Raw genomic sequence first — 15,579 nt, 5'->3', positions numbered from 1 at the left:
GGGTTTTAGCTGCACTTTAAAAATGGGCAGATAGGATTGAAATCATCTTATTTCTCTACATTGTTCTTGTATTGTTGGAGACCAGTAATCATGGCCGACCTGGAGGGAAACCCAGTCTGCTGGAGAAGAACCGGCCCAGTTTACTACGGTGAGCGTCGGTAAATCTACGTTTCCTAAACGTCTCAAACGTCTGTCTTTGCATTTCTGTCTCTGATGCTTTTCTGGCTGAAGTTATTTGCAGTTGAACTCACACGCCGGATTCTTTAACAACTTTTTAATGACACATTTAACCCATTACTCTGTACAATAAAAACAAACAGTTAAAGTACTGACTAAATGAAACATTGGATGTTGACCTTATTAAAAACCAGGAAAAAGCAAATCTGGAACCGAGAGTTCAGTTTTAAACTGTAGAAGAGGCCTAGTCAAAGTAAGCAGGTTATCTGTGGTTGCTGCTGCTGGCCTGGCTGGAGCTGGCGGCGGAGTGAGCTTCTCGGTACTGCTGAGTCCAGCTCCGTGGATCCTGCTCATGAAGCTGAGACAAACCAGAATAACCAGTTAGGGAACATTCTGGATTAAATCCTATCAGAGTAAAACAGAATTAATCTCATAATCGTCAACTAATTTACAGACTAAAAGAAAAAGGCCATTTACAGAAAGAGCAACGCTAAGAGTATAAAACTGTTTCATGTACATTCTGCTTTCCGATTTCTAATCAGTTAATCCCAAGGATTAGCAGAATTTTGGGATTGTTTTTATGTTAAATTGGGTGAAAATAAAAAGTGTCTAAAATGCAGAGGAACCCTCCAGCGCTGGCCCAAGTAAAGTCGACATAACCGGAGTCCAGCGCGACGATTTGGTTTTATTTGATACTTTTTCTCTGCCAACGTGGTTTTGCTTCAACCCACATACGGAGTTCAGGCTTTTTCTCCAGGTCAATGAGCAGCAGGGGTTAAAGATGATTTCTTCTCTCCTGGATTACCGTTATTGGTTTTTAGACAACAAAACGTTTATTTTCTTATTAAAAAGGAACTGAATTATTTGTTTTGTGTTTTTATAATATTGTATAAAAGCTAAATTTTCCAGTTTTTCATCCGATAAATGGTCAGATTAATTGATCAGTAATGAATCGTTGGAGCAGAACCCTCACCTGCCCCATGAACTCCAGGATCTGGGCTCTGGACACCTCCATGTCGGACCGCTGCCCCCAGCGAAACTCGTACTCCACCGGTTCTGTGTGCGGGATCCGAACGTACTCCAAGTACCTGCAAACAGGAAACCATGCGTTCATGACGGATGTATTACATCATAAATACAGAAAAACGTAACAACTAGTCAGAAACCAGCCGATCTGCAGCGCCACCTATCTGTTCTGGGCTGCAGCGACAGGAAGTCTGGCTCAGGGTTATAGCAGCTTTGAGTTTTTCATTATAATTTAGTTTTATTTTGTTAGTTTTAATTAGTGTGTGGCGTGTATTTGCTAGTTACTAGTAGTCAATATTGTTTAGTTTTTAGTAGTTTAGTTCAGAAACTGGCTCTGAACACACCAGAATTCAAAAAGCTCAAGTATTGTTATCATGTTTGCATTGACTGGGTAATGGATCCTCAACAGGAGAAATCATTTTCAAAACATTTATTAAAATATTGTTGAACAATCAACCGACTGATGTTCCCTTCAAACTTTTCCGTTGCCAGAATAAGTCGAGTAATTTACAGACAGCTCAGTTAACAAAAATGTTTCCTCAGTCATTTTGTTAGTTTTAGTGAACTGTGGAAACTTTGGTCCAGGCTGCATCATGATGTCTGCAGTGGGAATGCTGGCCGGCCCCTGGGCTGCAGGAGCCGCCTGCTCTCACGCCGCTGTTAATCTGTGGTGTGGTATAAACCAGAGTCTATGGTCTGACAGAAACTGGCTCTGAACACACCAAGCTGTGACCCGAGCTGGACTCGAACCGGCGACCTCTCGGTTGGAGGCTCCAGAGACTGAGGCTGAGCCAACAGGTGGGTCTGTTTGGGTTACGATACGCAGGCCAAGCGGCTGCCTTTTGCTAATCCGAAAGCTGCAGCTTCTTTCTTACCTCTGACGCACAAATTCATCGGTGATGACTTTCCTCACGTCACCAAACTCCTCGTGTCTCTGCCTGGAGGGATTTATGTCAGAAAAAAATCAAAACAACAGTAAACATGTTGGAAAAAACTTAACTTCATATGTTTTTCACCAGCGGCAGACACTGCTAACTAATCAGCTAGCTGCGCTAACTGTCAGGCGCTAATCATGAAATTATCTCTGCCAACGCTAAAGCAGTATAACAAGCATTAAAGGGGATTTATTATCCAAATTTCACATTTTGCTTGTTTTTGTACCTTAACTTGGGTTTCTACCACTCCTAAAAACAGACTTTAAAAAAATTTAAAATAAAACCACCCAGCAGTTTTTAGCAATAAGTTTATATTTTCTGGTGTTTGGAAAACAAGCCGTTTCAAAAACCTCTGATTGTTAAGACACAATAGATGAGCAATGTGCTGTTGCCTAGCAACCCAAGCTATGTACTTGTGGTTATCTCGATATCGTCTGTTTCTTGTTTTAGATAAAGTTGTAGGTAAAAAGAGAGAGGAAACAGAACTCACCCACTTCAAAATAAGAGCATGAATATACAGGTGCTGGTCATAAAATTAGAATATTGTGATAAAGTTCATTATTTTCCATAATGTCATGATAAAAATTAAATTGTCATATATTTTAGATTCATTGCACACCAACTGAAATATTTCAGGTCTTTTATTGTTTTAATTTTGATGATTTTGGCAAACAGCTCATGAAAACCCAAAATCCCTGTCTCAAAAAATTAGAATATTATGAAAAGGTTCTCTGAACGAGCAATAAAAATAATCATCTGAATCAACAAAGTAACTCCAAACACCTGAAAAAGATTCCTGAGGCCTTTAAAAACTCCCAGCCTGGTTCATTACTCAAAACTGCAATCATGGGTCAGACTGCTGACCTGACTGCTGTCCAGAAGGCCATCACTGACATCCTCAAGCAAGAGGGTGAGAAACAGAAAGAAATTTCTGAACGAATCGGCTGTTTGCAGAGTGTTATATCAAGGCACCTCAGTGGGAAGTCAGTAGGAAGGAAAAAGTGTGGCAGAAAACGCTACACAACGAGAAGAGGTGACCGGACCCTGAGGAAGATTGTGGAGAAGGGCCGATTCCAGACCAAATTAAATTTTCATCTCCATAAAACTTTTCAGCAGATGGAAGCATGAAGTGCTCCAAAATCTTCTGATAGCTGCTGCATTGATCCTGCCCTTGATAAAACCCAGTGGACCAACACCAGCAGCTGACATGGCACACAGACCATCACTGACTGTGGGTACTGGACTCTGGACTTCTGGCATTTTGGCATTTCCTTCTCCCCAGTCTTCCTCCAGAGTCTGGCACTTTGATTTCCGAATGACATGCAAAGTTTGCTTTCATCCGAAAAAAGTACTTTGGACCACTGAACAACAGTGGTCCAAAGTGCTGCTTCTCTGTAGCCCAGGTCAGGCGCTTCTGCCGCTGTTTCTGGTTCAAAAGTGGCTTGACCTTTGACCTGGGGAATGCGGCACCTGTAGCCCATTTCCTGCACACGCCTGTGCACAGTGGCTCTGGATGTTTCTACTCCAGACTCAGTCCACTGCTTCCCCCAAGGTCTGGAATCGGCCCTTCTCCACAATCTTCCTCAGGGTCCAGTCACCTCTTCTCGTTGTGCAGCGTTTTCTGCCACACTTTTTCCTTCCTACTGACTTCCCACTGAGGTGCCTTGATATAACACTCTGCAAACAGCCGATTAGTTCAGAAATTTCTTTCCGTTTCTCACCCTCTTGCTTGAGGATGTCAGTGATGGCCTTCTGGACAGCAGTCAGGTCAGCAGTCTGACCCATGATTGCGGTTTTGAGTAACGAACCAGGCTGGGAGTTTTTAAAGGCCTCAGGAATCTTTTTCAGGTGTTTAGAGTTACTTTGTTGATTCAGATGATTATTTTTATTGCTTGTTCAGAGAACCTTTTCATAATATTCTAATTTTTTGAGACAGGGATTTTGGGTTTTCATGAGCTGTTTGCCAAAATCATCAAAATTAAAACAATAAAAGACCTGAAATATTTCAGTTGGTGTGCAATGAATCTAAAATATATGACAATTTAATTTTTATCATGACATTATGGAAAATAATGAACTTTATCACAATATTCTAATTTTATGACCAGCACCTGTAAACTACAAACTTTATTCAGCAGAAAGTTTACAGAACAGCTAACTAAATTAGCATTTTATAATTTCCCCTGAAAAACCAACTAAGTTCACTAAACGTTTTCAAAGTTAGCAAAATTCTAACCAAAAAATTATCTCCGCTATAAGAGCTTTAGCACAAGTGTGTCCACCATTGGCCATCATAATCAGAAACCATAGAAGAAGAAAGCTAAAGCCCTGAATTTTTCAACCAACAAGCTAGCTTAGCAACAAGCGAGTGAAGCTGCTGAATGTAAAAACTCTTCCTTACCCCGGATCAACACGCAGCTTCTTCAGAGTGTTCCATATCAGGTCTGAAAAAACAAACATTTCAGTCTCATTCTGGTCAACAAATAATAATAATAAGGTGAATTAGGATTGGGTGGTAATGTGCCGACACTGCAATCCATCATGAAAAAACAAAAAACTGCTGTAAAGTTCATGCCAAACATTCACAATATGCTGCGATTATATCAGTTAACTTCCTGTTTTCTTTTTTCCCTTTCTCATCTTTGCCTCCATCACAGAAACGTCGTAGATAAAAATGTAAATATGTGGCTGTGGAGGTCAACTTCAGTCAAAAAGCCTCTGAAATTTAGATTTTAATTTAACATTCTCATTTGCAAAAAAAAAGAAACTGAAATTCTCCATTAAATGAAACAGAGATATTCTCCTGCGGTGTAAAGTTGGACATCATAAATTTCCGGAGTAAATTTAAGAGATGAGCATCTGGACTTATTATTTAGAAAGCGCTTTAATAAAGAAAAAATTTCACAACATTCCTTGCAAATATTTCTAAAGTAGCACCACAAAATAAGTGATTTTGATTGAAAAAATCAAGAATCCATTAAGGAATCAATTATTGATACTTATGCAGTTTTCAAAATTATTTAATCCAACTAAAAAAACAGTTTAAGTGCATCTGTGTGGTAAAGCTGGAGCTATGGGGTCAAAAGCCGCTGCAGTTTGTCCTCCTGGACACTAGGGGTCAGTGTAGAAGAGAGTTACACACTGAGCATTAGATTTGCAGCAGGATTGAAGAAAAACAGAATTACCACCCAACTTTATAGCGAAACGTTGCATCATGAGACTCACTCTCTCTGACGACGCCGCCTTTCATAAAAATAACACTCAGGATCACAAACAGCAGGCCCATTTTCGGGTTGCTTGGACGCCTACAAACAGAAAAAACTTTATTTTTTTAAACCAAACATTGAAAGTTGTGCTTAACAAACTACAGGAGATATGTGCTGATACTCACTCCACTGGCGAGGGTCTGGCTGTAGAGGCGTCCAGGTTATTCACTAGAACATACATGTGGTTCTTGGAGTCAATTTCAACCAGTTTTAAGCCAAACACCTGGTAGAAAAATCAAATATTAATGTCAGATTTACATTTAATCTTATAAATGTATGGGAGCATATCTAACCAACCTGTTCAAATGTCCGCATTGCCCTCTTTATGATCTCGGGGTAGACGGTTCTGTAATCCTTAACGACGTGTTTAACGAGATCTGGGAAGAGAAACGAGCCACGATTTAACCACTGACACTTTCTCCAACCCTAAAATATACACAGAAATTATTTTCAATTTGGGATTGTTTTACAGTAATAAATATTTGTTTCCTTTTCTGCCTTTAGACAGAAGAAATAAAGTAAAATAAAAACCTTCGAGAAGAACATGAGATCCGATTGTTTTGCCTTTTTTTGTTCTTTGGCTGGGCTGCACTGAAACGAATTTCGCTGAGCTTCTGTTCGATGAAAATAAAGGCCGACTCTGATTCTCTTCAGAGAAAGCTACCTTATGAAAAAAATTATCTCTACTGATAAATTAAACACCATCAAAGCAAATATTCCAGTCAGGATATTAAGAGGCGTTTCATCAAAATGCAGAAAATATTTACAATCTGCTGAATATTCTTCATAACCTCCTTCACAACATCCGGGAACCTGCTCTGCTCCTTCGTTCCTCAGTTTCCCTCCCTCTAACTGTGAATCAACCAAGGTTGCCGGTTCCATCCCCTTGTTGCCATGACGATACTCTACCTGCTCTGCGCACAGGAATCTTCTTCTGGTCCTTTACCAGGATGTACTGCACCACCTCAGCAGTCTGCATGAAAGGTAAAATATATTACATTAACATTGCTTTAATTAAACAATTCATTCCTTTAGGTGTACAGGTGCACTAACTAATCAGCTCTCCTTTCCATAATTCTTGGTGATCAGCTGATATTTGCATGTGTACTTTTAGAAACATCTTAATATTTTTAAACCATTTATTTTTGCAAACCAAACATGTCTGGGTGGCACTGTGTTACCTTCTGATCGACCTGTGCAGGTGTGAGTTTCTCCAGCCCCCTCTGGACCTGTGATGTGCTCGGCTGAGTGAACGTTGCATCTTCATCCTCCTCCTGTGTCATGAAGCTGTTGGACTGCCGCTAAATAAAAACACAGACGCACTAAGAAACATCCCAATCTGAACAGAAACTGTTACAGTTTCATTCCAACGTGAACAGTCTTCAACGTCAGTCTACATGAGAATATGAGTTGTGTTAGCATTGGTTTTTTATTCAGGTTGAGCTTTATCAGCACACTCCAGTCCTTACATAGTAAAAAGTAGATCAATAACTGGTAAATCTTTTTTTTTTTATCTTTTTTTAAAACATTTTTTATCTTTTTATCTCTTTCTCTTTCTTACTGTTTATTCAATGTCACATGCTGTTCTTATTTTTTCTTTTCTTTTTTTTTTCTTTAATTATGTAAAGCACCTTGAAATGTCCTGCTGTTGAAATGTGTTATACAAATAACATTTGATTAATTGATTGATTGATAAAAAAAGTCTTAAACCAATCTTAAATCACATATTTTATTTTCATAGCGTTATTGTTAGCATATGCATTCTATATTTCTTGTTAGCTAAAAGGTTTATGGCTTTTTTTAAATAAACACTTTAAAATTATAAAAAAGCTACTAAATATGCTCCTAATTCTTTCTATGCATGTTCATTTCAATAATTCAGATGTTTTTAGTGTCAAAATTTTAGAATTTTAGTCTGATGAAATGACTATGTTAATGAAATTGTAAAAAAATATATATATATACTTATTTGAGATTTTTTTTATCCATATGTTCAATGTGTATCTGATCCAATTGGAATCCATTGTAATGCACAACATACTTACTACACAAATCCAGATTAGATTATATAAAATATGGATTATTTAAGTACGGTTTGTGGTCTGTTTTTGCCTATTGACATGTCCATTTTTAAAGTTTTGGATGACATGCAATTTTTATGCATTTCCTGGAGGTTCTATCAGTAATCTACAACCCAAAATGGTTGATGGGCAACATGTGATATGATAAATTACATCGTTAAAGTGCTGAAAACGATATTATTCAGAAAATAAATTGTTAATTTCTTATTCCGTGATCTGAAAGATGATTTTTAGAAACTCAAACTTTTTTAAAAATATGAAGAGCTGAAAATTTACCCGATGAATGTTTATGTTTTCTGGGATCCTTGGGCTCTGTGTCTATTTAGTTTATTGTGAGAAACACAAAAAATGGCCGGGAGCGTGACCTGGGAAACATGGCGGCGGAACCAGCCTGCTCAAACAATCCTGCGTGTTTTTAACACTTACTTTACTCTGAGATGAGCTTTGTACGTTAGATAGCCGTTTTCTTTGCGTCATGGCAGGACAACGTCTGAAAGAGTCATTTTAAGTCATAAAAATGAGCTTGACTTGAAACACAAACATAAACAACACATCAGGAAGTGATGCACGTTAGCTGAACAGAGTGTTAGCTTATTAAACCACGTATAAACAATAAACAAGTAACGTTCTTACCGACGGAACAATGTCTAAATCCCAGTAGAGTAATAGCAGTTTATAAAAACAGGTTTAAATATTTCACTCACTCACTAAATGAACCGTTTCTATGAACACCAACCGGTTGTTTCAACCAACTGTCGAATTCCCGCGATTGCTTCCGCTGATGACGTAAAATCCCTGCGTCCTGAAGGATTGCAATACGCCAAAATCATCGCCATATTGGAAGGGGGACGCTGGTCATGAAAAGAAAACAATAACGTTCAAATGACTTGATGATTTTCAACTTTTGCTAAGTTAAAAAGATTGGCTCTTACATTTTTAAACTAATTACATAATTTAAGCAATTACCAATATAATTTCTCCTCAGAACAGTGCTGCTAAGGAGTATCTTCAGTTTGTCAATCAGACACATGTGAGGGTGTGAAGGTCCTTAGAAAATATTTTATCATTTAGCTTAACAAAATTATTTTTTACTCAATTTTATTATGGCGGGAATGAACTAAAACATAAAAATATTAAACAATCCGACCTGACGAATGATTTTAGAATAATAAAAACTGCAATGATCAAGTTATCCAGCAGGAGGCGATATCGCCGCAAGAGATGCAGATACTGCAGTTAAACTAAAAGAGAAGAAGAAAAAGGAGGAAGGAGAAGAAAGAAGAAAGGTTAACATTAGAGACAGTTATAAAGTAAGTATAACATAAAAAAGGAGATTTTTGCTTTCCTATAAACAACTTAAAAGTGTAGAAATGAGGGGTCTACTGTCTGATTGGCTGTAACGTGCATTTATTTGAATAAAAATAGTTATGTGTGGTTATTTAGAGCTGTAAAGTTTCCTGATATTTGATTAAATATAATTAAACTTTAACCGGAATGCTAGTTGACGTGTTAGCTGGACTGTCCCAGTTTGTGTTGGTCAGCTTAATTAACGTGTTCAGGTGAGAGAGACTTTGTTCAGGAACTACAGGATGTTACAGCGGACTGAGACATGCTGCTGGATGCTTTTATATAGTCTTCATTTATAACAACAAGTGACAATATGAGAAAAAAAAAAAAACCCAACATAAACACAGCTATACTTGAATTATATACCTGGTTAACCAGTCAAGTAGAACAACCTTTAGGTTATGCATTCCGGTTAAAAAGAGACAATCAATATTTTCATTCACATTTGGAGGAGAAAAAAAAATCTTGCTGGATGTGACGTCACTGTTAGATCACACAGCTCCTCGCCTTTTGACCTCTCTGTGTCACAAAGTTCAGACTTTAGTCTCCTGATTGAATCCAGGATTCATGCAGTTTGGAAAAATCAGGAAGTTAAGACTTTTCCAGGTCTGCAGGAGTTCAGATTTTAATCTTTAATTCACCATCGTGATAGTTTCATCCATCTATTAATCCGTCCATACATTAATCCATCGGTTTATTCATCCATCCATCTATACTTCTATTCATTCCCTTGTCCATCCATCTGTCATTCATTTATCCATCCATCTGTTTATCTTAGTGCAGTTCTCTGGTATTCTTTTTCTCTCCATCTTTTCATTTTCTTGTTTTTTTTTGGGAACTCCAAACTGTAGCTTACTAATAGCTGACTGTTAGCTGACTGTTAGCTTAATGTTAACGTTAGTTTGATGTTAGCTTAATGGCTAATCTTTTGCCAAACCAGCTCTGATGTGCTTAGCATCATTTTTTGTTGGAACGTCCAATCACGCTCATGTTTCAAACCTCAAGTTGAAGAATCTGAAGGTCGTTCATTCTGGACTGGATCCACTGCAGCTGTTTGACCTTTGTTTTATTCTACTTTATTTTTATGATTATTTCATCTCTTGTTGTCAGGGTGACTGCGGTTGTATGTAGAACCTCTGGAGAGCCAGGATGCCCCTGGAGGTCCGATGGCCGTTCCCACAATGCCCTGCGCTGGCGTGGCGGGTCTCCAGCTCCTTCATCATGGGCATGGTGGGAACGTATTCCTTCATCTGGACCAGTAAGTGTTTAATCTCTGACTGCAAACAAACATCCAGCCATGCTAGCGGAGCAAGCAGCCACTTTCTGGTCTCCATTCAGAGTACATGAACTACCTGACCGTCCACAACCAGGAGGTTCTGCTGGACCTGATTGACCACCGGCCGTCGGACACGCCCCTCATCACCTTGTCCAATCACCAGTCCTGCATGGACGACCCCCACATCTGGGGTAAGACCCGGGAACGTTGGCGGTCCGGCCCTGAGGGTTGTAACCAGGAAGTAAAGTAATGCTGTTCGTTTGGAGCAGGTGTGCTGAAGCTGCGGCAGCTGTGGAGCTACAAGAAGATGCGATGGTGAGTTTTTATTCTCCTGGCGATGCACCGATCCGATGTTAATATCTGGACAATAAATCAACAACAATATATGTCAGGATAGACATGGGATCAATATCAATAGATAGAATATTCACTGAGCTCCAGTGTAGGACTGCACTGCATTTTGGGAGATGTAGGCAGAGTCAAGACTTTCTTTTTTAACTTATTCACAAATTAGATCAGGTAGGGTGTCCAAACTTTTGGCCACATGGGCCAAAATTGACAAATAAATAGGCCAAAAAATGTAAAAAATAAAGTTAAATAATAATAATAAAAAAAATAGAAAGATTAAAATAAAGTTAAGCAACCTTCAGACTGAAAAGCCCAGTCTTAGGGTTTTAAGGGCAGATCCATTCAGTCTAATTTTATGCTTTATTTTTTATTTTACTTTGTTTTTAGAATTTCTAAATGCTCTTTCTGAACCATCTGAGGTTTGCTGCAGTTTATTCTGTACATGTTTGACTGAGATAGTCAACATGCTGTTTCTGTCAGTTTCAGTTTCTTTATTATTTATGTTACATTGGCTGTTCTAATTGAGCCGATTGAACAAATTAAAGTTTGTTGACCAGCAAACTTGCTTGACCAGCTTGTGAAGCTGCTGGTGTATTTCACTGAGCTGTACTGGTGCAGAGTTATCCAAACATTCCAGTCGGTTCGGCTGTTTTTCTGTATCAATCGGTATCAGTTGATGATAAACCTCAGATATTGGTATCTGAAGTGTAGAAAGTGGATCGGTGCATCCCTGGTTGCTCCTCCAGTCCAGATTTTCCCTGTGAGTAACCATGGAAACCTCTGTTTGGACCGGACAGGACGCCGACAGCGTCTGACATCTGCTTCACCAGAGAGCTGCACTCCTGCTTCTTCAGCCGAGGAAAGTGTGTTCCTGTCTGCAGAGGTGAGTCCGAGCAAAGCCCCAGTTCGGGTTTCTGCACAAATGAAAGACGCAGTAACGGTTTGTCTCCTGCAGGTGACGGTGTTTACCAGAAGGGCATGGACTTTGTCCTGGAGAAACTCAACAAGGGAGAATGGGTCCACATTTTCCCTGAAGGTTCGTCAGTAGTTCATGTTTTAGATGTTGTTTCATTGAGTCTTTGGGATCAAAATAAAACTTCCTCTGTTTTATTCCTGGTTTAACAGGGAAAATCAACATGACGGAGGAATTTATCCGCCTGAAATGGGGTGAGTGGAACAGCCTCTTTCCTATCCGTCTCCTACTGTTTGCACTCTTCAGCCTGACCCAGAGTCTCGGCCTTTATCTGGTTCAGAACCAGGCATTGGACCAGGTTCTGCTGGTTCTGCCCCAGTCAGGAAGTGGAGAACCTCTAAAATATCTCCTACATCTGGTGAATCGTTGGTCCTGTTGTGTGTTTCAGGTGTAGGTCGGCTGATAGCGGAGTGCTCTCTGAATCCCATCATCCTGCCGCTTTGGCATGTAGGTGAGTAAACCCACAGTACGAACACGCTGCATGTTTTCGTTTACATCAGGAAGGTTCATGCACAACGATTCTTTTAATGCCATCCGTAGCCGCGCTGCTGCAGTAGAGACGCTAACTGGATGAAACCTGGAAAGTAGCGCTGTTGTCAGTTGCTATGGCAACTAGTCTGAGTGTGGACTCAGAGAGCAAGAAAAAGTGGTTTGAGTTGCTCTTTAACAGGTTTCCTGGGTTATTAATTCAGAGAACCACAGCAAAGGGAAAAATAGCCCAGGAAACCAGTTAAAGAGCAACTCAAACCACTTTTTCTTGCTCTCTGAGTCCACACTCAGACTCGTTACCATAGCAACTGACAACAGCGCTACTTTTTGTTTTTTATAAAATAGTTTTTTGGTTTGTTTGAGTTGATGGTGTTAATTGTTTTCTCCTGGGTGTGTTTCTGTGCTTCCAGCTGTGAGTGTTTTCTGTTTCGTCTCCTCAGGTCTGACCGACGTCCTGCCAAACGAGTCGCCCTACATTCCTCGGGCCGGGAACGTAAGACCTTTGACCTGGATGTGTTTTGGATTTGTTCTGCTTCTGTTGGTATTAAATGTTGTTTTTTCTTCCAGAGGATCACGGTCCTGGTGGGAAAACCTTTCAGCGTCAAAGAGCTGGTTGATTCCCTCCGAGCTGAAAAGAAGAGCCAGGTGAAAACGACAAACTGCTTTTTAAGGGGAAAAATAAACCAGCAGCAAATTTAGCTAAAGAAAAATGTCTGAACTAGGAATGCACTGAAAATATGGCCTGATATTCACATCCAAAATTAACATTAATGTAATTATATCTCATAACCAATATAACACTTATTATACACATATTTCCTTACACACTGAACACTAAAAATGACCAAACTGGTGGCATTAATTTATTTAATCCTGATGTGTCACTATATACCAATTTAATAATTATTTATTTACTTCCCGTTTAGTTGAACCTATCAGAGGCTTTTTATTTAAGCCCAGTAACATTAAGGAATAAATTTATATGCAGATTTAACACATATTATAATTCATTAAACGTTGAATTATGGAGGACAGAAGTTGTCAAAACATAGAAAAACATAAATAGTTTGATGAAGTAATAATTAGGTCAAATATTGCTCCAAAAATAACTTTCCCAACTTATTTGATTATACATAGTAACATAGATTAATATTTGTTTGTCATTTTTAATTGTAGTAATGTAACATAATCCCAATTTATTATTGGGATTATTATTATTATTATTATTATTATTATTATTAATCTTATTGTTTTGTTAGTTTTCATTTTTATTTCACTATTTATATATTTTTTATATTCTAGCTGTATAATATTTTTTTAAAATATATTTTTCTTTTACTTTTTATTTTAATTATACATTGATTTGTATGCTAAAGTCTTGCTCTCTCTCACTCTCTCGCAGCCTGACTGAGCTGCAGACACCGTCTGTTTTCTGTGACGTAAATTTAACTTTATAACCACAGGTGTAAATCCCAGGGGGGTTTGGGGGGCCCGGATCCCCCAAGTCTTAAATCACTAAAGGAACTTTTTTATTTAAACAATACAAAAATGAAAAGGCAAAAGAAACAAAGAATAAAATAGACTCGCCATTCATCTAAAAAAAAAAAATAAGGATGAATTTTTAGTCAGATTGAACACATTAAAAACCTTTCAGATAAGAGATATGGAACTAATAAAGGACATTGATATCAGTTATTAATATCAGTTAAATTTAACATAAACATATTTTATGTTAAATTTCACTGTAACTTTGCCAACACGCTTAAGAAATCCCCCTGTTTATTAGGATTTCCTCCCTTGGTTTTAACCAAACTCTTGTTTTAGATGGAAATGAGGAAGACATTGACCGACTTCATCCAGACGGAGTTCAGGAACCTGAAAGCTCAGGCTGAAGGTCTCCACAGACAGATAGAAACCAGATCCTGAGGCTCAATTTCCCTCCAAACAGCGAGCAGGACGGACGGACGGACGGATGTAGCGTTAGCCTGGTCAGATGCTAACACAGTTTGGACTCTGGTTCGGGTCACTAACCTTCTGCTCTGACAACATGCTGGATTTTTCAGTTAATTATGAAGAAAACGACAATCATCAGTGATTGTTTTCTGTACTTTTGAAGAAACAGAATCTCCAGCTGTTAAATAAAAAGCATGTTTTAAATTGAATTAGCGAACAGCAGCTGTGACGCAGGTTGATGACTGATTGTTTTGAATGTATGTTGACCCAGAAATTGTTTCTGCTGTGGATTTTGAATCATTTCTGCTCCTAGTTTTCAGAACAAATCCAACCTGTGCCTCTGTTCACCTCACTTGTTTTTACATTTCTGTTATCCCTCATTTTTAATTCTCATATTTAATTTAAAATAATTTCTGCTTTGATTTAGCGGCGTCAGACGCTTACGAAGGCGGTAATTTAAAATACATTTACGATCTTTCTTCACTGTTTGCTTCGTGTTTCGATGTTGGTTCTGATGATGCGGTTGGAGAATTCGACGTTAAGCTGCTCTTTAAGTGACCAGGAAGTGTTGTCCAGTTAAAGCACCTGTGGACTGACAAGCATCTATAAACTGATGTCAGTCCTGATTCGTTAGCGTGCCAAAGCGCCAGCAGCTAAGCTCCCAGTTCTGTTTATATCTTCCCATTTCCATCAAGTTTTCTCTAAAAGTTGGACTTTTTCTAACTCTATTAGCATCTAACGCTAACAGTTTTTACACATCTCGACTCACATTAGATAATTTCATTTTTTAAGATTTTACCACAGCAGCTTCCGTTTAGATTTTGACCCCATTTAAATGTTTTTTCCTCCAACTACTTTGATGTTGATTTAATCTTCACATCCACAATTTATACATGAAAATACTGAGATTTTTCATTTCTTTCATCCTGTTTTATGCCAAATAATACATCACTCTGCAAACCCATAACCCTACTTTTACTCCTCTTATATGTTCAGCCATTAATTTTTCCATCAAAGCTAAAAACTGACGTCTTTAGCCTGTTGTATCTTTTATAAGGTAACTTTACACGCTCGTTTACCTCCACGTTGTGCCACATGTCGATTGGGGAATCGTCTGCTTGATTTCTGGTCTCAGTCTGAGGTCAGAGGTGCTTTAATCTCTTTTCTGTCTTCTGGTTTCTGATTCATGCTCAGTTTTTTGTTTATCTGTTTGCTGCAGCACCGATCACTATCACAGTTCTGGCTGGATCGCTTTTATACCCTGGCAATTCAACACCAAACACTTGATTTGTGATATTCTTGATGGGGTTTTTATGGCCATTATGTGAAGATTTTGGGAAAGTATGTTTGAAAAATGCTGTATTTTCTGTAGATCTACTAACTTTTTGAAATTATCCCCAGCTTTGATGCATATTTTGTATAAATAGAGAGTATTTTATCCCCAGATTACTGACTTTTCTAAGGGAAACAAAACATTGATTTGCCATTATTTTAAGTGAATCACCTTTCTGTCATTGTTACTCTTTCCTCCTGTATGCTTTCAATAAAGCATCTGACTTTTAAAGCTGTGATTTGTCTTTGTTTTGTACCCTTGTTTCTATTCTAGCCCCAGGACAATCATATATTTCTAAATGGTATTTTAGAAAACAAAACTTAAGCTTAATTTTACAACTGAGTTGAGGTATTTTGATATCAAAGCTTATAAAAC

General features: G+C 38.4%; 2 protein-coding genes across 4 annotated transcripts; one reads left to right on the top strand and one right to left on the bottom strand.

Moving 5' to 3' along the window:
- Positions 1 to 259: 259 nt before the first annotated feature.
- ndnl2 (necdin-like 2) lies at positions 260 to 8,284 on the bottom strand. 2 transcript variants are annotated; one of them, XM_014999032.2, is made up of 11 exons: positions 8,190 to 8,284; positions 7,912 to 7,975; positions 6,586 to 6,705; positions 6,314 to 6,377; positions 5,702 to 5,781; positions 5,530 to 5,627; positions 5,364 to 5,443; positions 4,540 to 4,582; positions 2,079 to 2,141; positions 1,151 to 1,265; positions 260 to 535 (listed from the first exon to the last, which is right to left on the bottom strand). In XM_014999032.2, exons 2-11 carry the CDS (start codon positions 7,960 to 7,962, stop codon positions 440 to 442), a joined length of 810 nt encoding a protein of 269 aa, XP_014854518.1. In that variant the 5' UTR covers positions 7,963 to 7,975; positions 8,190 to 8,284; the 3' UTR covers positions 260 to 439. The 2 variants fall into 2 exon arrangements, with proteins under 2 accessions (XP_014854518.1, XP_014854519.1); XM_014999033.2 differs by having other exon boundaries at positions 8,119 to 8,278.
- Positions 8,285 to 8,722: 438 nt separating this feature from the next.
- On the top strand, positions 8,723 to 15,435 carry tafazzin (tafazzin, phospholipid-lysophospholipid transacylase). Of its 2 annotated transcripts, XM_014999028.2 has the most exons (11): positions 8,723 to 8,795; positions 9,943 to 10,090; positions 10,171 to 10,299; positions 10,378 to 10,423; positions 11,254 to 11,339; positions 11,412 to 11,492; positions 11,582 to 11,623; positions 11,818 to 11,880; positions 12,359 to 12,411; positions 12,486 to 12,563; positions 13,743 to 15,435. In XM_014999028.2, the coding sequence occupies exons 2-11, from the start codon at positions 9,982 to 9,984 to the stop codon at positions 13,842 to 13,844; spliced, it is 789 nt and encodes a 262-aa protein (XP_014854514.1). In that variant the 5' UTR covers positions 8,723 to 8,795; positions 9,943 to 9,981; the 3' UTR covers positions 13,845 to 15,435. The 2 variants fall into 2 exon arrangements, with proteins under 2 accessions (XP_014854514.1, XP_014854513.1); XM_014999027.2 differs by having other exon boundaries at positions 11,254 to 11,492.
- Positions 15,436 to 15,579: the final 144 nt, after the last annotated feature.

Source organism: Poecilia mexicana, unplaced genomic scaffold, assembly GCF_051168715.1.
Source record: "Poecilia mexicana isolate PSO_F unplaced genomic scaffold, ASM5116871v1 scaffold_7, whole genome shotgun sequence".
NCBI lineage: Eukaryota > Metazoa > Chordata > Actinopteri > Cyprinodontiformes > Poeciliidae > Poecilia > Poecilia mexicana.
This window is presented reverse-complemented; position numbering and strand designations above follow the sequence as displayed.

Coding starts and splice junctions, on each gene's coding strand:
- ndnl2 (XM_014999032.2), bottom strand. CDS start 7,962: ATGACGCAAAGAAAACGGCTATCTAACGTACAAAGCTCATCTCAGAGT. Junction 2,142..4,539: donor AAGCTGCGTGTTGATCCGGG/GTAAGGAAGAGT, acceptor AAATCCCTCCAG/GCAGAGACACGAGGAGTTTG. Junction 1,266..2,078: donor GATGAATTTGTGCGTCAGAG/GTAAGAAAGAAG, acceptor TCCTGTTTGCAG/GTACTTGGAGTACGTTCGGA.
- tafazzin (XM_014999027.2), top strand. CDS start 9,982: ATGCCCCTGGAGGTCCGATGGCCGTTCCCACAATGCCCTGCGCTGGCG. Junction 10,091..10,170: donor GTATTCCTTCATCTGGACCA/GTAAGTGTTTAA, acceptor GTCTCCATTCAG/AGTACATGAACTACCTGACC. Junction 10,424..11,253: donor AGCTACAAGAAGATGCGATG/GTGAGTTTTTAT, acceptor TGGACCGGACAG/GACGCCGACAGCGTCTGACA.